At 54.9% G+C, this 18,385-nt stretch overlaps 1 protein-coding gene across 1 annotated transcript; it reads left to right on the forward strand.

The window, feature by feature from the left end:
- Positions 1 to 1,544: 1,544 nt before the first annotated feature.
- CHMP2A (charged multivesicular body protein 2A) lies at positions 1,545 to 18,161 on the forward strand. Its single transcript, XM_032957975.2, has 6 exons — positions 1,545 to 1,762; positions 5,211 to 5,388; positions 5,903 to 6,082; positions 9,163 to 9,293; positions 10,825 to 10,886; positions 16,288 to 18,161. Exons 2-6 carry the CDS (start codon positions 5,221 to 5,223, stop codon positions 16,410 to 16,412), a joined length of 666 nt encoding a protein of 221 aa, XP_032813866.1. The 5' UTR covers positions 1,545 to 1,762; positions 5,211 to 5,220; the 3' UTR covers positions 16,413 to 18,161.
- Positions 18,162 to 18,385: the final 224 nt, after the last annotated feature.

An 18,385-nucleotide genomic window follows, 5' to 3' on the forward strand; every position in this document is an offset into this window, starting at 1 on the left:
GTAACTATGCTGCTTCCTCCAATATTTGAGACGGCGCAGCCTGAGCAGGGTCAACCCCGCCTTGACCCCAAACAGCCACACCCGATACCTTGTTCGGTTTTTACGTAACCTTAACTGTAATTGCACGTGCTTTGGACGCGTCCGTCCGAACGTGCCTCCAGCCAGCCAAACTTGTTCGTGCTCGAGTGCGATGTGGAGTCGCACTCACGACGTTCATCTACATTCACACCTCTGGGTGCCACCCCCCCCCCCCCCCCACACGTGACCCACCCCCCCTCCTCCGGCCGAACGCATATCCCACAGTCAGAATCAGATTCGTTCATCAGAATGATTATTTATACGGGAGGAATCCGATGAGCTATCAAGCTCTTTCTCACAGATGACACGGGCCCCCCTCCTCTGGGCTATGGGGGGGCCCCCTCCCCCCCCTCTCAACATGCCCCGCCACAACCACCGCCCCCTCACCCTCTCTGCACGCTGGGGGGCGCGTGGCTTCCAGCCAGCAAAACTTTTTCTTTAATAAACAGGTCCCTGCAGGGTGGGCTGGTAGGACAAGTCTCTGCGCTGTCTATTGCTGCTTTTACACCCCAACAGCACGAGATTTCACTTCGTTAAAGTATTGAAAGGGGACGGACGGACGGACACATTAATCTATTGCAGGCTGGTACACTCAGTTTACAACTTCGATCATACCAGTATAACAATGCTACTGCATGGTGTGACGACAGGTGCCGCTTCGAGCGGATTGCCCTTTCGCAGAGAGACGTTTTATGTATTTTATGTGTACACATCTACAGCCTTGCTATTGACAAACGTCTTGTACTGGTAGGAAGGAAGTTGTAAACTGAGTGTACCAGCCTGCAATAGATTAATGTGTCCATCCGTCCGTCCCCTTTCAATACTTTAACGAAGTGAAATCTCGTGCTGTTGGGTGTAAAATCAGCAATAGACAGCGCAGAGTACTTGTCCTACCAGCCCACCCTGCAGGGACCTGTTAATGTGTCCGTCCGTCCGTCCCCTTTCAATACTTTAACGAAGTGAAATCTCGTGCTGTTGGGTGTAAAATCAGCAATAGACAGCGCAGAGACTTGAAAAATTCCAATGTTCCTACCAGCCCACCCTGCAGGGACCTGTTTAATTAACGAGGCAATGCTGGCTACACGAGAGGCCTCTTTAACCCACCCCCTCCACCCCCGCAGCCCCCACCCCCCATACCCCCCCATACCCCCCCCCCCATACTCCCTCCTCCCCCCACAGCCCCCCCCATACCCCCTCCTCCCCCCGCAGCCCCCACCCCCCATGCCCCCCCACACCCCCCCACACCCCCTCCTCCCCCCGCAGCCCCCACCCCCCATGCCCCCCCATACCCCCTCCTCCCCCCGCAGCCCCCACCCCCCATACCCCCCACACCCCCTCCACCCCCCACCCCCTCCTCCCCACGCAACCCCCCCGCGCCAACCCCTCACCCCCCCTACCCCACACCCCCCCCCCGCGTCGGTCACGCGGCCGTGCCTCGTGACGCGCCTCGGTGACGTCGCGCCGCGCCACGCCCCTCGCGACGTAAACCCGGAAGAAGAAGAAGAAGCAGCAGCAGCAGGCGACGCAGAGGCTCTGGTGGAGGCCTTTGACGCGCATCTCCCCCCACCCCAAACCACGCTCTCATCGCGCTCCTGGCCGCGTCACCGCTGTCGCATTTCCTCACCGTCCCACGTACCTCGCTGCTGCTGTGGAAGTTATCGCGAGGCGACCGACAGCTTTTGAGGTGCGTATTCGCGCCTCTCGCTCCCACCCCGCTTCGATGGACGCAGCCCGTCTTGAAGGGGGGTCGTCATCGTCGTCTTCGTCGGCGGCGCCGAGGTGTTTGCGATGGGCGGCGGGACGACGCCTGCACCCCCCCCCCCCCCGCGGGAGTGGCGCGGGTCTCAATGAATCGTTGGCCGACAGCAGCGCTCGCCCGATCCCCCCCCCCCTGCCCCGTACGGACCCCTACGTAAGGCCCCCCACTAGGGGGGGGGCCGGTTGGTCCACGTTTATTTGGCGTCGCAAGTGCACCTAGCCTGGCACACAGGCTGCGTGGCGACGTCACCGCCACTTAGTGGCGAATGGCGGCTGTTGTTGTTGTTGTGTGTGTGGTCGATCGCCACCGCCCGTAAGAAACCCTCGCTCGTGCTGTATCACCATGGTAACTGTTACGGGGGGGTGATGGTGCTGGTGCGCGCGTGCACCTAGCGTGGCACGAGGGCCTTTGTGACGTCACCGCCACTTGGTGGCGACTTGGGAAGTGTGGGGGAGCGGTGGCGCAGCGGTTGGCGCACCGGGCCCTGTGGGGTTCACGGCTGATGAACCCTTACAGTTGACGACGCCCGTGTCCTTGCACAGGGACGTTGAGTTTGCGGGCCCATACGACGTAGAGCCGTTTCAATGCGGGCAGCAGCAACAACAAGAACCACAATTGTCTATTTGTGTTTCTCTACTTGTGATGGGACTTTGTAGGATGAACGTTGAGATTCATAAGGGGCACGGGGTGATCAATAAGGTCTGAGTTGGTCTGTAATAAGGTAGGGGGCACTGATAAGGGTATGGTAGTGAAACACCGGTACAGAGACACTGGGTACAGAGACACTGGGTAGTGAGACACTGGGTAGTGAGACACTGGGTAGTGAGACACTGGGTAGTGAGACACTGGTAGTGAGACACTGGGTAGTGAAACACCGGTACAGAGACACTGGGTAGTGAGACACTGGCGGTGAGATACAGAGACACTGGGTAGTGAGACACTGGGTAGTGAGACACTGGGTAGTGAGACACTGGGTAGTGAGACACTGGGTAGTGAGACACTGGGTAGTGAGACACTGGCGGTGAGACACTGGCGGTGAGATACAGAGACACTGGGTAGTGAGACACTGGGTAGTGAGACACTGCTACAGAGACACTGGGTAGTGAGACACTGGGTTGTGAAACACTGGTACAGAGACACTGGGTAGTGAGACACTGGGTAGTGAGACACTGGTACAGAGACACTGGGTAGTGAGACACTGGGTAGTGAGACACTGCTAGTGAGACACTGGCGGTGAGACACTGGGTAGTGAGACACTGGGCGGTGAGACACTGGGCGGTGAGACACTGGGTAGTGAGACTGCTAGTGAGACACTGGGTAGTGAGACACTGGTACAGAGACACTGGGTAGTGAGACACTGCTACAGAGACACTGGGTAGTGAGACACTGCTACAGAGACACTGGGTAGTGAGACACTGGGTAGTGAGACACTGCTACAGAGACACTGGGTAGTGAGACACTGGTACAGAGACACTGGGTAGTGAGACACTGCTACAGAGACACTGGGTATTGAGACACTGCTACAGAAACACTGCGGCAGTCCATACCTGTCAACCCATACGGTTTACCACGTGTATTCTCGTACAGGGAAATGTGGTATTTCAGGTCCATGCGGCGTAAAGCCGTTTCAATACGGGCAAATAAATGATATTTTGTCTATTTGTGTTTGTCTACTTGCGATGTGACTTTGTAGGATGGACGCTGAGATTTATAAGTGCACGGGGTGACCAATAAGGTCTGAATTGATCTAATAAGGTAGGGCACTGATAAGGGGTTGACAGGTATGAGGGTATTTGGCCTCCTCTTCCACGCTGTTATCATCTTTGTTGCTCAACAACATCCGCGCTGTACGACTCCCAAAAAAACCCCTTCGGAGATGTATTTAATTAAATATTTAGCAACCCCACCGCTTCTCTAAATAGCCCGGGTGGAGTCATCATTGCAAAAGAATGACTCAATAAAAAGCTCTTGCGCCATATGGCGAGCGAGCACCCCCCCCCCCCAACGTCGTCACAACGTTACGGCCAACGTCACCCACCGGACGTATTTCCCCAATCGGCGGCGCAGCGGGGTGACGTGACCCCCCCCCCCCCCCCCTGCTGACTGACCGGCAGGGCAGTGGCGCTGACAACAACGCACCAGCGGCCACGCCAAAAGAACGACATTTAGCGTCACGTGCCGATGCAGTTCGCGTCGTTCCGACAGCCCTGCCGACTTTTTTTTGTCCGCCCCGATCTGTGCGACAGGCTTTCCCCTGTGTCCGGGCGACTATTCGAGCACCTGAGAAGTGTTCCGTGCGCGGCTTGAGCCACGGTCTCCCCGCCCAGGTCTGCGTCGTGGAATGCGGAGTCCGTTGACGTTTAGCGCATTGAACGTTTTCAAAAGCGGTTCGGGCGAGTCCCGAGTCCCCAGCTTACGTGAACAAGAGGGCTTGCTTTGCGGTCGACGCTGTTGCTTCGTGTGTGTGTGTGAATCTCTCTTCCCCCGTCACGCGGTTTGCCCTGCGTGATCGTTGTGGCGCTCTCCCATTCCGCATTCGGTTTTATTCTTTCAGCGACGGGGTGGGAGGGGGGGGGCGGTGAAATTGTTTTTGGAATGCGTCGTCAAGTTCACGTGGCTTGTGATCTTGCGGTGGCCGCAGTGCACGGACGCGCGCGACACTGACGCCGGTGCTCAGAGGGGAACGGTCCACAAAGCTGGCGATGGTTTTTTTTGTTTGTTGTTGCCAGTGGCCCTCCTGAGCACGGAGGAGGTCGTCCGTACGACCTCAGTGTTTTTCGTGCGAGGGCAGCGCGCTGAACACGCGTCTTGACGCTCTCTTGGAGTTCTCGCTTGGTTAAACAGCGGGCCAACCTCACTTTTATCTGCGGCGTGCACGCGCGCTAGCTTAAATTCTTCCCTGTGGGCTTTGATCCGAGTTCATCTGTCGACTTTGGACGTTACCATGGAGCGGCCTTGTCTTTAAGAGTGGACTACTCTTCTTTTGCTGGCGGGGCAGGATGTGTGTGGAGAGGCGATGGGGGGGGGGGGGGAAGCAGCACTATGAAGAGGCTTGACTCCTCATCCCAGCCCGCCTTTCCATCCCCGCTCATTTATTTTTGTTTTGTTGTTTAAACCCCAAAGACACATCGGAGCACTCTACGTCACAGGCAGGGAAAACCTGCTCGGCATGTGTGACCGAGGAAACCGGTTGGGAAACCGATTACCGGTTCCGCGAAGTCACGAACCGGTAAATAATTTCCAGTGGAAGCTTAGTCGGAAGTGGGGGGGGGTAGCATACCCACACTTAACCCACACTTAACCGCACCACGCGTGAGCTGCCTGTCGACTAACCGCGGGTGCTGGGTGGTGTTTCTCGTCGTTGTTTTTGCAGAGTCGCAGCCATGGACCGCCTGTTTGGAAAGAGAAAGACCCCGGAGCAGATGCTGCGGCAGAACCAGCGAGCCCTCACGCGCGCCATGAGGGACATGGACCGCGAGAGACAGAAGCTGGAGATGCAGGAGAAGAAGATCATCGCTGACATCAAGAAGATGGCCAAAGCCGGCCAGATGGTGAGGGTGCACGGAAATCGTTTGGTGGGCCCCGGGGTAAGCTACGTGGCGGTTGGGAATAGGACGTGGGAGGAAAGCGTTGTAGGGGTAGTCGGGAATAGCGGGAGGTTGTGATGGGTGGGACACGTGTGCAGGGTGGAGGAGGAGGAGGATGAGGGTCGACAACTTTGAGTTTGGGAATAGAACGCGCCTACCTCCATGTGCTCCTATCTCTCTGTGTCTCTATTTTTGTCTCAGCTCTGTCTCTGTGTGTCTTATGCCCTTCGTGTGTGGATCTTTCTGTTTTTGTATTTGTCTCTCATCTTTGTCTCTCTATTTGTGCCTTGGTCTCTGCATCTTACTTTCTTCATGTGTGGATCTCTCTCTGTCTCGCTGTTTCTGTGTGTCTCGTTATGCCTGCCTGTGTCTTTCGCCCTCTGTGCGTCTCTGTCCCCCATGTCCATCTCCCTTGTCGCGTTTCTCATCGCCCTGACCCCGTCGCCCTGACCCCGTCGCCCCCCCGCCCCCCCGCCAGGATGCCGTCAAGATCATGGCCAAGGACCTGGTCCGCACGCGGCGCTACGTCAAGAAGTTCATCATGATGCGAGCCAACATCCAGGCCGTGTCCCTCAAGATCCAGACGCTCAAGTCCAACAACGCAATGGCCCAGGCCATGAAGGGCGTCACCAAGGCCATGGCCACCATGAACAAGCAAGTAGGTGCCCTGGGCCCCGTTGTCTCCCACGCGCGGTGTCTCTCGAGCGTGAGAATCGTGCTTAATCGATGAACGAATCGGCGAGTTTATAGTTTCATGTTTTTGTTTTACCAACTCCAGAGACGAGGATTTTGTGCGAGTGACCCGGGGTCACCAAAATAACACGAAAAAAACAAAGAGCAAACCATGAAGCAAAAAAAATTAATGCGTTAAAGAAGAAATGCGACTCTATGCCTGCGAGCAAATCGCTGCGAAATTCGCCCGATCTCATTGGCTGTCTGGACGCTAAGCAGGATTTTTGGGCCTGGTTGGTAATTTAATGGGTGACCACCATGAACACCACCACGATTTTCCAGGTGTTTCGTTGGCTCTGAAAATGTACTTCCGAAAATTAATTTGGTCAGCGATAGTGTGAGGGAAAAAAAGTATTTGATCTCCTGCTGATTTTGTACGTTTGCCCACTGACAAAGAAATGATCAGTCTATAATGGTAATGGTAGGTTTATTTGAACAGTGAGAGACAATATCAACAAAAAAATCCAGAAAAACGCATGTCAAAAATGTTATGAATTGATTTGCATTTTAATGAGGGAAGTAAGTATTTGACCCCTCTGCAAAACATGACTTAGTACTTGGTGGCAAAACCCTGGTTGGCAATCACAGAGGTCAGACGTTTCTTGTAGTTGGCCACCAGGTTTGCACACATCTCAGGAGGGATTTTGTCCCACTCCTCTTTGCAGATCTTCTCCAAGTCATTAAGGTTCCGAGGCTGACGTTTGGCAACTCGAACCTTCAGCTCCCTCCACAGATTTTCTATGGGATTAAGGTCTGGAGACTGGCTAGGCAACTCCAGGACCTTGAAGTGCTTCTTCTTGAGCCACTCCTTTGTTGCCTTGGCCGTGTGTTTTGGGTCATTGTCATGCTGGAATACCCATCCACAACCCATTTTCAATGCCCTGGCTGAGGGAAGGAGGTTCTCACCCAAGATTTGATGGTACATGGCCCCGTCCATCGTCCCTTTGATGCGGTGAAGTTGTCCTGTCCCCTTAGCAGAAAAACACCCCCAAAGCATAATGTTTCCACCTCCATGTTTGACGGTGGGGATGGTGTTCTTGGGGTCATAGGCAGCATTCCTCCTCCAAACACGGCGAGTTGAGTTGATGCCAAAGAGCTCCATTTTGGTCTCATCTGACCACAACACTTTCACCCAGTTGTCTTCTGAATCATTCAGATGTTCATTGGCAAACTTCAGACGGGCATGTATATGTGCTTCCTTGAGCAGGGGTACCTTGAGGGTGCTGCAGGATTTCAGTCCTTCACAGCGTAGTGTGTTACCAATTGTTTTCTTGGTGACTATGGTCCCAGCTGCCTTGAGATCATTGACAAGATCCTCCTGTGTAGTTCTGGGCTGATTCTTCACCGTTCTCATGATCATTGCAACTTAACGAGGTGACATCTTCCATGGAGCCCCAGGCCGAGGGAGATTGACAGTTATTTTGTGTTTCTTCCATTTGTGAATAATCGCGCCAACTGTTGTCACCTTCTCACCAAGCTGCTTGGCAATGGTCTTGTAGCCCATTCTAGCCTTGTGTACATCTACAATCTTGTCCCTGACATCCTTAGAGAGCTCTTTGGTCTTGGCCATGGTGGAGAGTTTGGAATCTGATTGATTGATTGCTTCTGTGGGCAGGTGTCTTTTATACAGGTAACAAGCTGAGATTAGGAGCACTCCCTTTAAGAGTGTGCTCCTAATCTCAGCTCGTTACCTGTATAAAAGACACCTGGGAGCCAGAAATCTTTCTGATTAAGAGGGGGTCAAATACTTAATTCCCTCATTAAAATGCAAATCAATTTCTAACATTTTTGACATGCGTTTTTCTGGATTTTCTTGTTGTTATTCTGTCTCTCACTGTTCAAATAAACCTACCATTAAAATTATAGACTGATGATTTCTTTGTCAGTGGACAAACGTACAAAATCAGCAGGGGATCAAATACTTTTTCCCCTCACTGTATGTTACACAAACGGGAACACATCAAAATAGTATGAGTATCGTCGATAGGATTTTAAACTTAAAATGCTATCGACGCTTCTTTTACTTGCATTCTTCAAAATTGTATCTTGGTTATTTTATTTATGTCTGAAATTGTGCATTCTTAAATATGTCATAATTTGTTGCTGTAGCGACGAGTCGAGACGTATCTAAGTCTGTGCTCTCTGGTCGCCTGGGTGAATTGTGGTGGAGCGGCATCCTGGCCCAGCCTGCTTCACAAACTCAATAAACAAACACATAAACAACACGGATCGAGGGCCATTATTGCACTTGGGTTATAATTGTTGCAGTGGAATCCCTCTTAACGATGGTAATTGGTTCCATGAAACTCGTCGTTAAGCGAGGGTAGGAAGCGCACGTTAAAGGCTTAATTCGTTTCCGATGGCATCAAAAGTTACCCTTCTTCACCAAAAAAAGTTACTTATAATATTTAAACAATGAATATGATACTAACAACATTATAAACACATCATATTAAAAGAAACGGGGTTCATCGATGCATATTTACTCTAGCTACAACAGCCCGTCGTTAACAGGGGAATGGTCGGTAAGCGAACACATTGGGCTCTATGGAGGCACCACTATTATACACTACACTATACACTACACTATACACTACACTACTATACACTACACTACTATACACTACACTACTATACACTACACTACTATACACTACACTACTATACACTACACTATACACTACACTATACACTACTAGACACTACACTATACACTACTAGACGCTATACACTACTATACACTACTATACACTACACTACTATACACTACACTACTATACACTACACTACTATACACTACACTATACATTACATATTGGGCTCTATGGAGGCACTACACTACTATACACTACACTATACACTACACATTGGGCTCTATGGAGGCCCGTCGTTAACGGGGGCGGTCGTTAAGAACGGGTTCTGCCGTATTCGCATCTGCACCTCGCGATCCCATCGCGGCTCGTGACCGATATAACCCCGCTCCGCCGGCGCGCGTGTCGCACCCAGCTCAAGCTGCCGCAGATCCAGAAGATCATGATGGAGTTTGAGAAGCAGTCGGAGATCATGGACATGAAGGAGGAGATGATGAACGACGCCATCGACGACGCCATGGGCGATGAGGACGACGAGGAGGAGAGGTGGGGAGTTGCGTGCGCCGCGTTGGGGAAGCGCCTACCGCGGTTATCATTTGCCACGGCCTGACAGATCCTCGCCGTCACCTTCAATCGGCCGTGGCCAGTCCCCTGCTTGGATGAAGGCCTTGTGCCCAAAGCCACCGTCGCCTGTCGCGATCGTATTGTCCTACAGGGTAACAACCTGGATTATCACTAGTGTCGTGAGATAAGAATGTCTGTGTGTGACGTGCGTGACGTTCATCCACGTCGACCAGCCCCCCTCATTAATAATCATGAACAGGTGGGGTCCTCCATATGGACCCCCCCCCCCTCATGAATAATCATGAACAGGTGGGGTCCTCCATATGGACCCCCCCCCAATAATCATTAGCGGGTGACGTCACTCCACATGGGGCACCCCCCCTCATTAATAAGCATTAGCGGGTGACGTCACTCCACATGGGGCACCCCCCCCCTCATTAATAATAAGTGGATGACGTCACTCATGTGGACCCTGCCACCACCCCCTCATTAATTATCATGAGCGGGTCATTATTTTCGATTGAATATTTCTGATTAAATGCAATACACCCGTCCTTGGACGGGCTATAGGCTAGTGGAAATAAATAAGGGCTCAATAATATTGGACGGATTACAATTGATAAGTTTGGATTACTCATTGGTTCTTATAATAATAATAAAATAAAGTAAAAAAATATTGTGTTTTTATTATTTTTCTACCTATGTGACTTTACCGAAAGAACCAAAGAGTATGGATTCCTGCAGTCACGAAAGCTTCAAATCAAGACTGAAGTATAGATTAACCAAAGTCTTCTGGAGTAATTCGTGGCATTGTGGATTCATGCATGTGCGTCATAAGCATTGTGGATTTTTAAGGTTACAATTATATGTCTTTCTCCATGCTTTTCTCTCTGTGTGTGTCTCATCTTGTTTGCATCTGCGTCTTTATTTCTGTGCGTGGCTTGTGTATGTATGTGTGTGCGTGCGTGTGTTTGTGTGTCTCAACTTGCGCCTAGCCCAGCACAATCGCCGTGGTGACGTCACTCACTCGTGGTGAATGGCAGCGACGGCTGTTGTTGTGTCTGTGTGTGTGTGTGTCTGTGTGTGTGTCTGTGTGCGTGTGTGTGTGTCTGTGTGCGTGTGTGTGTGTCTGTGTGCGTGTCTGTGCAGCACTGTGGGGAGCAGTGTAATGTTGTGGTTAGCGTACTGCGCTACGAACCCGGAGACCCGGATTCAATTCCTGCACGCGACCTATAACAGTGGTGAATATTAGAAGCAATCCTGGGCCTCCACTAGATCGACTCAGCCTTAAATAATTACCCGGTGCGGTGCGTCACAAAAACATCGCCGCTGGGGACGCAAAGGTGGCCGGGCGTAGTGCTGGCCAGCCACCCCATCATAGGTACGCCGTGCCGTCTTTCATAGGTGTTACTTCACAATAGCACTTGCCCCAACAGGCTGGTAAATGCTACACAGGTGGTGGTGGGGTGGGGGGCGATGTTTGACCGATGGCTTCGTGTGTGCGTGCGTGCAGTGATGCCATTGTGAGCCAGGTGCTGGACGAGCTGGGGCTCGGCCTCACGGACGAACTCTCGAGTGAGTTTTTTTCATTTCGCGACTCACCCAGCCACCCACTCGAACATCCACCAAGCCACTTAACCACCCGCTCAGCCACCCAGCCACCCACTCGGGCATCCACCCAGCCACTTAACCACCCGCCCAGCCACCCGCTCATCCACCCAGCCACCCACTCGGACATCCACCCAGCCACTTAACCACCCGCCCAGCCACCCGCTCATCCACCCAGCCACCCACCCAGCCACCGAGTGGTAACACACACCGCAGTAAGATACGAACCTCTGCAGCGAGCGCACGACCGCCGGGCCTCGAGCCGCGCGGCGACCGCTCGTTCTCAATCCCTCCCGCGGAGAGCCGTGCGGCGCGGAAAGAACGGCGAGTAATTGGATCAGAAAGGCGGAGACAATTTACGTCGTTTGATGGGGTTTGGCACGGTGCGTACACAGACAAGCGCCTGCTCGTATACGCGGCCACGACTCGTGTGTAAGGGTTGACGATATCGCAGAAGCCCTGACGCGTGTTTACAGCGTAGGAGCTGTTTTTGGCCTTTCGGGTCTCTTATTATTATTGTTGTTGTTAATTGTAATTTCAACTTGTGCCACTGTACCACTGCCATTGCCCCCCCCCCCCCTCTTCACTGGTATTCGCTCATTGCCGTCGAACGGAGAGAGAGCGCGACTCGGAAGCGCAGACGAGTAGCGGGGGGAGGTAGCAGCAGCCAGGACGGTGCTATCAACAATTGCCTGAGCTCTACAGCCCTCTGTATATGTTCAGCTGATTCCAGTCAATTAATGAGTGTTAATACACGTGGGAGGAAACTGAATCGCCCATAGAATGCCCAACGCGTGCGAGGGGGACAACACTCTATCCCATGCAAGTGGAACGGGTGGCGTTTTAGTCCGCACCTGCCTGTACCGCCTTCTCCTGGCCAGCCAGGGCACGGCTCCTGGACGCCCGCAGGATGATCCCCACCAACCCTCGCCGCTGCCTCCACGGCGCGGGATCGCCGGCGTGCGCCGCCAGTGGTGCGGGTCGCACCGGCGCACAGCCCAAAGCGCCCTGCGCTACCGATACGTAGCTCGGCGTAGTCGCTGCGCGTGGCGGTTCTGTGGGAGATTCCTCGGAGATTTCCGATTTCTAAACGTGGTGTTCGGATCGGGGCGGTGAGCGGTCGCGCAGCGGCATGGCGCGCTTCGCTCAGGACCTGAGTTCGATTCCCGGGCGTGGCTAACATCGGTGGCGAGCGATATCCGAGCCGGTCCTTAAACCTCCCCGTCCACCTCTCCTCTGATTTCCCTCCTTGCCTTGCCCCCCCACGTCTTCAACAACCTGCACTGATGAAGTATGGAAAAAACACCCCCCCCCCCCGCGCCCGGCCTTTGACATCATTAGTATTATTATTATTACAGTGCTGCACATGGTACATCACATTCTCACACATCGCCGGAAGTGCAGCGGTGGCGTTGGTTTAAATGCCAGCGCGTCGCGTGCCAGCGCGCAATAAAAACACAAGTGGGGGAGGGGCGGCGGCATTGGTGGGGGACAGTGGTGGGGTGGGGGGCAGTGGTGGGGTGGGGGCAGTGGTGGGGTGGGGGCAGTGGTGGGGTGGGGGCAGTGGTGGGGTGGGGGCAGTGGTGGGGTGGGGGCAGTGGTGGGGTGGGGGCAGTGGTGGGGTGGGGGCAGTGGTGGGGTGGGGGCAGTGGTGGGGTGGGGGCAGTGGTGGGAAGTGGGAGGGGGGGTGGACGATGAGACCGGTGAGAGACATGCAGTGCAGTTGTTGAGGCGCACACACGCGGCAGTAAAACTCGCACACACACACACACGGCAGTAAGACTCGCACACACGCACACACACACACGGCAGTAAGACTCACGCACACACACACACGGCAGTAAGACTCGCACACACACACACACAGCAGTAAGACTCGCACACACACACACACGCACACACACACGGCAGTAAGACTCGCACACACACGGCAGTAAGACTCGCACACACACGGCAGTAAGACTCGCACACACGCACACACACACGGCAGTAAGACTCGCACACACACACACACACACGCGGCAGTAAGACTCGCACACACGCACACACACACGGCAGTAAGACTCGCGCACACACACACACGCACACGGCAGTAAGACTCGCACACACGCACACACACACACACGGCAGTAAGACTCGCACACACACACACACACGGCAGTAAGACTCGCACACACGCGGCAGTAAGACTCGCACACACACACACACACGGCAGTAAGACTCGCACACACACACACGGCAGTAAGACTCGCACACACACACACACACAGCAGTAAGACTCGCACACACACGGCAGTAAGACTCGCACACACACACACACGGCAGTAAGACTCGCACACACACACACGGCAGTAAGACTCGCACACACACACACGGCAGTAAGACTCGCACACACACACACACACAGCAGTAAGACTCGCACACACACGGCAGTAAGACTCGCACACACACACACACACGGCAGTAAGACTCGCACACACACACACGGCAGTAAGACTCGCACACACACACACGGCAGTAAGACTCGCACACACGCACACACACACACGGCAGTAAGACTCGCACACACACACACACACAGCAGTAAGACTCGCACACACACGGCAGTAAGACTCGCACACACACACACACGGCAGTAAGACTCGCACACACACACACACGGCAGTAAGACTCGCACACACGCACACACACACACACACGGCAGTAAGACTCGCACACACGCGGCAGTAAGACTCGCACACACACACACACGGCAGTAAGACTCGCACACACACACACACGGCAGTAAGACTCGCACACACGCACACACACACACGGCAGTAAGACTCGCACACACGCACACACACACACGGCAGTAAGACTCGCACACACGCGGCAGTAAGACTCGCACACACACACACACACGGCAGTAAGACTCGCACACACACACACGGCAGTAAGACTCGCACACACACACACGGCAGTAAGACTCGCACACACGCACACACACACACGGCAGTAAGACTCGCACACACACACACACACAGCAGTAAGACTCGCACACACACGGCAGTAAGACTCGCACACACACACACACGGCAGTAAGACTCGCACACACACACACGGCAGTAAGACTCGCACACACACACACGGCAGTAAGACTCGCACACACGCACACACACACACGGCAGTAAGACTCGCACACACACACACACACAGCAGTAAGACTCGCACACACACGGCAGTAAGACTCGCACACACACACACACGGCAGTAAGACTCGCACACACACACACACGGCAGTAAGACTCGCACACACGCACACACACACACACACGGCAGTAAGACTCGCACACACGCGGCAGTAAGACTCGCACACACACACACACGGCAGTAAGACTCGCACACACACACACACGGCAGTAAGACTCGCACACACGCACGCACACACACACATGACAGTAAGACTCGCACACACGCACACACACACACACGGCAGTAAGACTCAAAAAGACAAAGATCCCCCTGATAGCCGTTAACAGACTGTTGGGGCAAGTGCTGTTCGCGAGCACCTATGACACACCATGCCCGGTCGCCTTTGTCTTCCCCGTGGCAATGTTTACACATTGTACCAGGTACTAATTTTTAAGGCCAATTCGATCTCGGGGAGGCCCACGACCGGTTCAGATGATCGTAACTAACTGGTGTTGGCCGTGAGCGGGAATCGAACTCTGGTGGCCGGGGTTTGTAGCGCGGCGTAGCGCTAACCGCTGCCGGAAGACTCGCGGTAGAGCGCGCACACTCGACGCACGTTCTACACGCACATATGCACGCGCACACTCTCGCACCCTCTCTCTCTCTCTCAACACACACGCACGGGCAGTTTAGGCACACACAGAAATCCCCGAGCCCGTGTGCAAGGACCGTGTTTGATGTTCAACCACAGAAAAAACTCGGGTGTTTTACGCTTGACCCGTCATCCTCCCTTTTTCACACTCTCTCTCTCTCTCGCTCGCTCGCTCGCTCGCTCGCTGCTCCGTTAAAGGGCCTCTGCCTGGAACATTATTAACCCTCCCCGCGCTTGCCCACTGCCACGACGTACACATCACCCGTATAGTCGCCCCCCCAGCCCACCCCGCCCCTTGCCACTCTCCCTGGCCCCCCCCCCGCCCGCATCTCTTCAGATCAAACCCGGTGCTCTGTTGTGCAAAAGATGTGCGAGCCCATGGGGAGAATTCAAACAGTAAATGCGCGTGGTAGAAATAACACGACACACAGGTGGGGGTGAGTGGGTGGGTGGGTGGGTGAATGGGCCGGGGGAGGGTGGGGGGGATTGGTGATGGGGGGGGGGGTTTGATGAGTGGGTGGGGAGGTACCCACTTGAGGCCGACTCAACCTCGTGGAGGCCCAGGACCGGTTCAGATCATTATTCATCACTGGTGTTGACTTACAGCAGCACAGGCTGGAGAGCTGCCAGACATTTATAGGCAAGGCTCCTCTCTGTTAGGTGTGGATCCTAGTTCGACATGTACATAATGCACACCACAACATAAGCGATCAACAACAGCAACAACAACCCGCCATTCGCCACTAAGTGGCGGTGACGTCACTACGGCGCTTGTGCCAGGCTATGTGCACGTTGAGACCACGGGAAGTGTCGAACGCCCGCTGTCAGGAGATCACCGGACAGACCCAGGTGCCATGGGTTGCCTGACTGAGATGACAACATACACACATACACACACATTCATACACACACACACTCATACACACACACACATACACACATTCATAATAGATTTTTTTTCTCGGACCATTATGCAACGTAGCCCAAAAATCAATTCCGAATCATTATATCGGCTGCCAACCCCTCGGCGTTGGCCGTGTGTAAATGACCCGCATGCACCTGCGCGCCAATCATTCTGACCACACCACATTGTCTGTGGGTGCGTGACTGGTGGTCCCAGAGGTGCGTGCGTGACTGGTGGTGCTCTCTGTGTGTGCAGTAGTGTAGCGGTCAGCGCTACGCTACTGCGCTACGAACCCGGCGACCCGGGTTCGATTCCCGCTCACGGCCAACACCGGTGACGATTATCTCAACCGGTGCCGGGTCTCACCTAGGTCGACTCGGCCTCAAAAGAGTACCCGGTGCGGTGCGTAAACATCGCCACCGGGGAGACGAAGGCGGCCGGGCGTGGTTGCTGGCCGCCCGCCCCCTCGTGTGCCGTGCCGGCCTTCGTAGATGCTGCTCGCTAACAGCACTTGCCGCTACAGTCTGTTAAGGCTACACGGGGGATCTTTGTCTTTGTGTGAGTGTCGGTGTTCTCTGCGCGTGCTTGACCGTCGCTGTTCTCTCTCCGCGTGTCCCCCCCGCCCCGCCCCGCCGCAGCTCTGCCGGCCACGGGCGGCTCGCTCAGCGTGGCCGCAGGCAAGAAGGCCGAGGCCGCCGCCGCCGCCGTTGCCGACGCCGACGCCGACCTCGAAGAGCGACTCAACAACCTGCGGCGTGATTAGGGAGGGGGGGTGGGTGGGTGGGTGGGTGGGGGGGGAGGGATGAGGAGGAGTGGCGCTGTGGCGGGGTCGGCGTGGAGTTGGCGGGTGAGGCCCTCTTGGTGGTGTTCGTGACGCCGGTGCAGCTCCTGGGTTGCCCCGCGCGGCGTCGCAACTCTCGCGAGCGGTGCGCCTTAACGCGCCGAGACTCGTTACAACAGCGCACCCAAGGGTCTAGAGCAGTACGCTTGGATTCTTAACGCGGTGCATTTATACTTAGGCACGGGGCGCTCTAACGCGCGGCGCACCTTGCGCCCTGAACGCTAGCCCCCCCCGGGGTCTTCAACCGTACGCTTAAGCGCCAACGCCAGTTCTCTCGGGCACACGGCACCGAGTCTCTTCACGCAGCACGCGTCGACAGCAGCGGCGGCACCGGTGAATGGCGCCTCGACTGAATCCCACGTTTCTTGATATTGTACACAAACGCACAGTGGTGCCTGCCTTGCGGTCCATCGAGGAGATTCATCCCAATTGAGAGGGGGGGTGGAGAGAGCGCGTGTTGCGGATGCCGGCGCGGTTGGAGTCGGGAGTACAAATGGCGCTCGGAGAAACCGCATTGACCATTGCCTTGGGGCCCCCCGGGACACATGGTGGCTAAGCAGGCGATAACGACGGTAAGAATGGTCAAAGTGAATTTGTACTCTTTGGTTCTTTCGTTAAAGTCACGTGGATAGAAAATAAAAAATAATAAAATAACAGATCACGACGCAACAACAAGCGATCGTCTTCAGGTCGAAGTAAAATGAAGATTACAGTAAATTTGTGTTCCATAGCCACCTTCTTCAACACCCGCGGGGGGGGGGGGGGCCCTTGCAGCAGTGCTTCACGCTGGTCCCGTCGTGTCCACACCCCCGACCCGAGTGGCGGCTGCCCGCTGTGAGCCACGAGAGCCACTCGCCCACCCGGCCTGCAAAAGCAGGCGTAGCCCAGTCGGCTTGGCACGTAAACCACCTTGAAGGGGTGCGAGGGGGGGGTGGGATGCGCCTCCTGCTCTCCCGAGCCCTCGCATTGAGCCGTTTGCCGGAGCTGTGCAGGCGGCAAACGTCGCGGTGCCGGACGTTACCGAGACTCGAATTGCCGCGTTGGCGAACGCTCGTTGCTTGTGCCGGCGATGGCCGAGCCGGTGCCGACTTCCACCACCGCGACATTTCCGGTACTCGCTTGAGGTCGAGTTGACCTTGGTGGGGGGTGGGGGCGGGGGGGGTGATCCATGCCAGGTTCGGACGCTAATTGGCGAAACGGTGACGGACATGGTGTGGAATTGAACCTGTGTCACCGCGTTGTGGGACAGTGTGCAGCGACCCGTCCGCCTGTCCAGGATGGTACGGGTGCACCTATGTGGGGGAGGGGGGGGGGGGCTGGCTGGCGTGACGATCTGCACGCCTGGCCACGCACCAGGTAACTCGTTTTAAGGCCGAGTCGATCTAGGTGAGGCCCAGGACCGATATCATCTGCCGCTGATGTTGGCCACGGTCGTGAATCAAACTTGGGTCCGCTTCGCCGCTGACCTCCGCCACTCCCAGTTGACGCACGTTATGTACATAGTCAAATATCTACACTAAAACCTGGGCTCGTTTTGGAAGTGGCTTTGTTGTTTTACGTTCACGCTTGGGACACTTGTCCGTATCTATTTGCTGTTCCGGATACTTGCTGCGGTTTGTAAGTTTTTAGGCTTGTGCCATTTCATTAAAACGGACCCCGTTCGTACTTTAATCGGAACGCGTTTTTGTTGTTGGAGCTTCTCCGTCGGTTTTTTTTTGTCTCCGTCTGCATCCTCGTGGGGTGTTGGGGGGGGAACGAGGAATCCGTTCAGATCTCTCGCAGAGCAGCGCCAACCCCGCCCTCCCCCCTCCCCCACAGAAGCGGATATCGCAAAGCTACCTTTGAGGTCCCTTCTTCAACGAGCGACCTCTCTGAGCCACGCACACACAGAGAAG

This window comes from Petromyzon marinus, chromosome 21 (assembly GCF_048934315.1).
Source record: "Petromyzon marinus isolate PM22_M1 ecotype Great Lakes invasive population chromosome 21, UKy_Petmar_22M1.pri1.0, whole genome shotgun sequence".
Classification (NCBI taxonomy): domain Eukaryota; kingdom Metazoa; phylum Chordata; class Hyperoartia; order Petromyzontiformes; family Petromyzontidae; genus Petromyzon; species Petromyzon marinus.

Excerpts from the sequence above, each read along its gene's own strand:
- CHMP2A (XM_032957975.2), top strand. The coding sequence starts at position 5,221 with ATGGACCGCCTGTTTGGAAAGAGAAAGACCCCGGAGCAGATGCTGCGG. Across the intron at positions 5,389-5,902 it reads TGGCCAAAGCCGGCCAGATG|GATGCCGTCAAGATCATGGC; the intron begins GTGAGGGTGCAC and ends CCCCCCCGCCAG. Across the intron at positions 10,887-16,287 it reads CCTCACGGACGAACTCTCGA|CTCTGCCGGCCACGGGCGGC; the intron begins GTGAGTTTTTTT and ends GCCCCGCCGCAG.